The sequence below is a fragment of the Gossypium arboreum genome, chromosome 8 (assembly GCF_025698485.1).
Source record: "Gossypium arboreum isolate Shixiya-1 chromosome 8, ASM2569848v2, whole genome shotgun sequence".
NCBI classification, from domain to species: domain Eukaryota; kingdom Viridiplantae; phylum Streptophyta; class Magnoliopsida; order Malvales; family Malvaceae; genus Gossypium; species Gossypium arboreum.
The window spans coordinates 134,052,325-134,056,938 of NC_069077.1; the positions used below are offsets into that span (position 1 = coordinate 134,052,325).

Here is a 4,614-nt window from a genome sequence, read left to right on the forward strand (position 1 = left end):
AAATTAATGTAAAAGAAAAAAATAATTTATATTAATTTTTCTTTTTATTTTATTTATATAAATTAATTAGAGGTAAATTTATTTAAAAAATGATTTAATCTAACTAAATAGATAACACGAAACAATTGAATATCAGTTAACACTTACATAAATTTTAAAAAAAATACTTAATAAATTTAAACCTCAATTATCATAGATGGTAACTAAAATTTTATTTATTTTATTTTTAAAAATATATTTTATATTAATTTAATTTACAATAAAATCGTAAATATACGTTGCGTTATGTCTGATATACAAAAATCAGCCGCCAATCGAAACCTAATTCGCGGTCAAGCAACGTCCAAAGTCGTGGGGAACAAACTTTTTATTAATTTAATTTTATATTAAAAAAGAGAATTATTTTCCCTCAAGAAATCTGAAAATGCAGCATCTTTAAAGAGGAAAAACAAAACCCCCAAAATTAAAATTACTTATAAAAAGAAAGAAAAAGGAAAGAGAAATCTTCTCAGTTCCTTTCTTTCTTTCTTTTCAAATGATTTCTTGGAAGAAAAAAGTGGATTATTGAAGAAATTAGTTTGAGGGTTTCTAAAAAAAAAAAATCAAATTATCTTCAATCGATTATAGAATGGAAGCTTCGAATTCGCGAATGCAGACTTTTGGTCAGACGGAGATTAATTGGGACAAGTAAGTATTTTCATTACTTAATCTCTTTAATTATTTTTAAACTTAATATCTTCTATCTGATCTGATTTTAGTTTGTTTTTACGCTTTATTTTTTATTTTTAAATTTTGTAAATGAATTGTTTGAGCTAGTTTCATTTGTCCAGCTACAACTGTTTAATTTTGATTCTTTTGTTGATTTTGTAATCAAGTTTTAGGGTGTAGTTTGGTTGATTTCAATCTTTTTATTAAGCTAGGTCTATGCAATAAGGTAGGTTTTAGTTTATCTATTTTTGTGTGCAATGGCTTAAGGGTTAAAATCTAGATTTGATTTCTATTGAACTGTTCGAATAGTTGAATAATTTCCTCTAAGATTTATTTATTTCTTTATTTATTTTATTTATTTTGGTGTGTGTGGGTTTTGTTTTAGTTCAAAGAATTGGGTATAGAGATTATTGTTGTCTAAGAATTGGATATAGAGATTATTCTTAATTTCTTATCCTTAACATTTCTTGCCTTTTCTCCTTTTAATTGCTTAGTAGACTTTGCGCATTTTGTGCTATAATTTGCTCTTCATTTCATCAATTTTTTGTCACTTTATTAGCTGATGGAACCTCATTCAACTAATAATGAAGGATTTTGAAACTGGATAAATTTCTTAGTGAAAATCTTAATGGAAATCCTTGTTTGTGTTATCTTGATTGGTATTTTAGTGTCTTCAGAGATTTGTGTATAGTTTCTTTTTTACTGCCGTAAGTTCTTTTGTTTGTAACTCTTTCATGTTATTAGCTTCTTCTGTTGATGCAGACTCGACAAAACTAAATTTTATGTAGTAGGAGCTGGAATCTTTACTGGAGTTACAGTAGCATTATACCCAGTCTCTGTTGTAAAAACTAGGCTTCAGGTTGCTTCGAAGGACACTGCAGAGAGAAGTGCTTTTTCTGTTATTAGAGGCATACTGAAAACAGATGGAATCCCTGGTCTCTATCGAGGGTTTGGAACAGTCATCACTGGTGCCATTCCTGCCAGGGTGATATTTCTCACTGCTCTGGAAACTACAAAAGTAGCTGCTTTCAGCATGGTTGAACCATTTAAATTCTCTGAACCTACGCAAGCTGCTATAGCAAATGGAATTGCTGGAATGACTGCATCTCTGTTTGCTCAAGCTGTTTTTGTTCCAATTGATGTGGTCTGTACTTCAGATTCTTACATGAGAATATTTTCTCTCCAGCTTAATTTAGTGTTTTATTTTATATATACACAAAACTATTTGCTGCAGCCTACCAAGTTCGATGAAATTGCCCCCCCCCCCTCCCTCCACCCTAAAAAAATAATTGTGGCTGTGCATACTGTATGCATTTCCTGCTAGAAGTTTCTCATAGTAGGTGTCTGAGTGACTGGTGTCCATACTCCTGACTCTCTTTGAACTGCTCTAATGCAGAACAAATTTCACTCCATCTATTAAAGATGCTGTCGTTATTGCTCTTTATCCTGTATCTAAAGCTGAAGGGGTAAATTTCCTTGTCATGAATTATGCACAGATTAGTCAAAAGTTGATGGTCCAAGGATACTCAGGCCATGCAAAGTACAACGGAGGTCTAGATGTTGCTCGTAAGGTTTTAAAGTCTGATGGAATCCGAGGATTATACAGAGGATTTGGTTTGTCAGTCATGACTTACTCTCCATCCAGTGCTGTATGGTGGGCTAGTTATGGTTCTAGCCAACGTGTTATCTGGAGGTTAGTCATGAATACTTTTGTTGTTAGCTTCTCTCTTTTGTTTTCGGTTGGCTTAATTTTCTTTCTGAAAAAGAGTTGAATGTGCTTTTAGAGCTGGTAACAATAGGTTTTCTTTTCTCATGATATTTTGTGGGTGAGAGAGGGATGCTAGGGATTGATCTCAAGCTCTCATGCCACACCACACAAGCTAGGCCAATTAATGCCTAATACACCCTTATTCTTAGATCAAATGTAGGCATCCAAAGGGGATGGCATTTGTTGCATTCTTCTTGATTTAGCTTTGGCTTAGTATGTACTACCATTTTTCTAGGTTCTTGGGCCAGGGCACAGACCTAAAGGAAGTAGCTCCTAGTCTATCGACAATAGTGGCAGTGCAAGCTGCTGGAGGAATCATCGCAGGTGCTACAGCTTCCTGCATCACAACTCCATTGGACACTATTAAGACTCGCTTACAGGTATTCTTAGGACCTTGTTGACTAGCTTTTCATTGTATTTTTCTTCTTCTCTGTGCTGATTGCTACATATCTTTCTTTTTATCTTTGCATTGCGGTTTCGATCATTGCTTTTTTTTTTTTTTTTTGTGTTACACCTTTTGATAATTTATGTGGCATTTCCTATCACAAAAAATTTGTCTAATTGTAGGCCACTTTATTTGAAGGTTGAAAGACTGTATCTTCTCCAATGAGAAACTAAAATGATTACTGTATTTTCTTTTTCCCTTTCAAGATCTGTATAGTGGTTTTCTCAATATACCACATATTTCAGTGTTGTTTTTTTTTCTTCTTTTTAATTAGTTGTTTCTGTTTTCCAGGTGATGGGGCATGAGAAGCGACCTTCTACAAGGCAAGTCGTAAAAAACTTAATTGCAGATGATGGTTGGAAAGGTTTCTACAGAGGGTTGGGTCCAAGATTCTTCAGTATGTCAGCATGGGGAACCTCAATGATATTAGCTTATGAATACTTGAGTATGGACCCTTTCCTCTCTTTTTACTTTTTGTACTTTCTTTTAATGTGAAAGGAATGATATGATATGTAAAGTACAAAGACCATTAATCGGATTACAGATGCACATTACCATCTGGGTTTTTTAGAATTGAAGCGATTGCTGGTATTACTAAATTTAAAATAATCATTTCTTCCCTGCTAGAATAGATAACCCAATGCATTTAATTGCTTTCATGGATTGATTGTTTCTCTGCATTTAGTCATGCTTATAACTCCTGCCAAGCTTGCTCTTTACTGGGTGTCTGCTTCAGTTTGCACTTTCGATTTGTGTCTTCTTGTTTCCTTCATCTTTAGTTATAAGCTGAACTCAGTCTAAAATTGGTTTTCGTTTTTATTTCAGAGCGGTTATGCGTGAAAGATGACTAAATGTGACCGACAAAGTCAAAACAATTTTGGTTCTTGTCACATGAAGAGCAGAGGATATAGGACCTTGAGCTGACTGAGAGTCATTATATTTCAGAAGGCAGCTGTTGTCAGATTATTATTTTCTTGCATTCTCCCAAGTAGCCTGCGATTGTGCAGCAAATTTGGTTACCTATCTTCTTACAAAACACCAATTTAACTACTTCATTAAACAGATTAGCTACTGATCTTAAGAGATGCTTTGTATCTGTGGCTAAGATTCTTTGATGCTTTTGAATATTTTTTGTTTACATGAGAAAAGAACTGAAAATAGCCATTTGTATGTCTCACAAAAGGCAATAAAATCTTGTATACAACAAATTTTGATTTAGGCACAGATGTTTGATCTGATTTTTTTTTTAATATTTTTTTTTGGATATTTAAACTCATGTTAGTCTGCTTTTTTTATCTCATTTATCATGGTTGGTACTTGGTAGGAGGATGAGATTTTGGTTGTTTCCTGAAAGCTGCATTCCTCCTTGCTTGTAAGCACTTCAAAATTCAACTCATACTCCTATACATGTATTAATGAGATACAGACTTCAAAAGAAAAGGTAAATCTGACATTAATGATGGCATGAATCTGATTCAACCAGGGGAACTGGTCAACTCCATATTCAGGGAACTCATTCAACCCTGGGAACTCGGCAACTCCCTGGAAAAAGCATGCCTTCAACTTCGACTTATTTTAATCAACTTTCAAAACATTTTAGGGAAAATTACATCAACAGTCACTCAATTTTGAGGTAGTTATCAAAATAGTCACCTAGGTTTAATTTTAATTACTCAACTTTTGAAAAATGACA

At 33.4% G+C, this 4,614-nt stretch overlaps 1 protein-coding gene across 1 annotated transcript; it reads left to right on the forward strand.

The window, feature by feature from the left end:
- Positions 1-300: 300 nt before the first annotated feature.
- On the forward strand, positions 301-4,129 carry LOC108467864 (uncharacterized). Its single transcript, XM_017768676.2, has 6 exons — positions 301-687; positions 1,471-1,852; positions 2,205-2,401; positions 2,712-2,856; positions 3,213-3,366; positions 3,747-4,129. The coding sequence occupies exons 1-6, from the start codon at positions 629-631 to the stop codon at positions 3,770-3,772; spliced, it is 963 nt and encodes a 320-aa protein (XP_017624165.1). The 5' UTR covers positions 301-628; the 3' UTR covers positions 3,773-4,129.
- The last annotated feature ends 485 nt before the right edge of the window (positions 4,130-4,614 follow it).

What these genes read in the sequence shown, in the direction of transcription:
- LOC108467864 (XM_017768676.2), top strand. Translation starts at nt 629, where the DNA reads ATGGAAGCTTCGAATTCGCGAATGCAGACTTTTGGTCAGACGGAGATT. An exon ending in CTATTAAGACTCGCTTACAG is followed by an intron (nt 2,857 to 3,212) that starts GTATTCTTAGGA and finishes TCTGTTTTCCAG; the next exon opens with GTGATGGGGCATGAGAAGCG. An exon ending in ATTAGCTTATGAATACTTGA is followed by an intron (nt 3,367 to 3,746) that starts GTATGGACCCTT and finishes TTTTTATTTCAG; the next exon opens with AGCGGTTATGCGTGAAAGAT.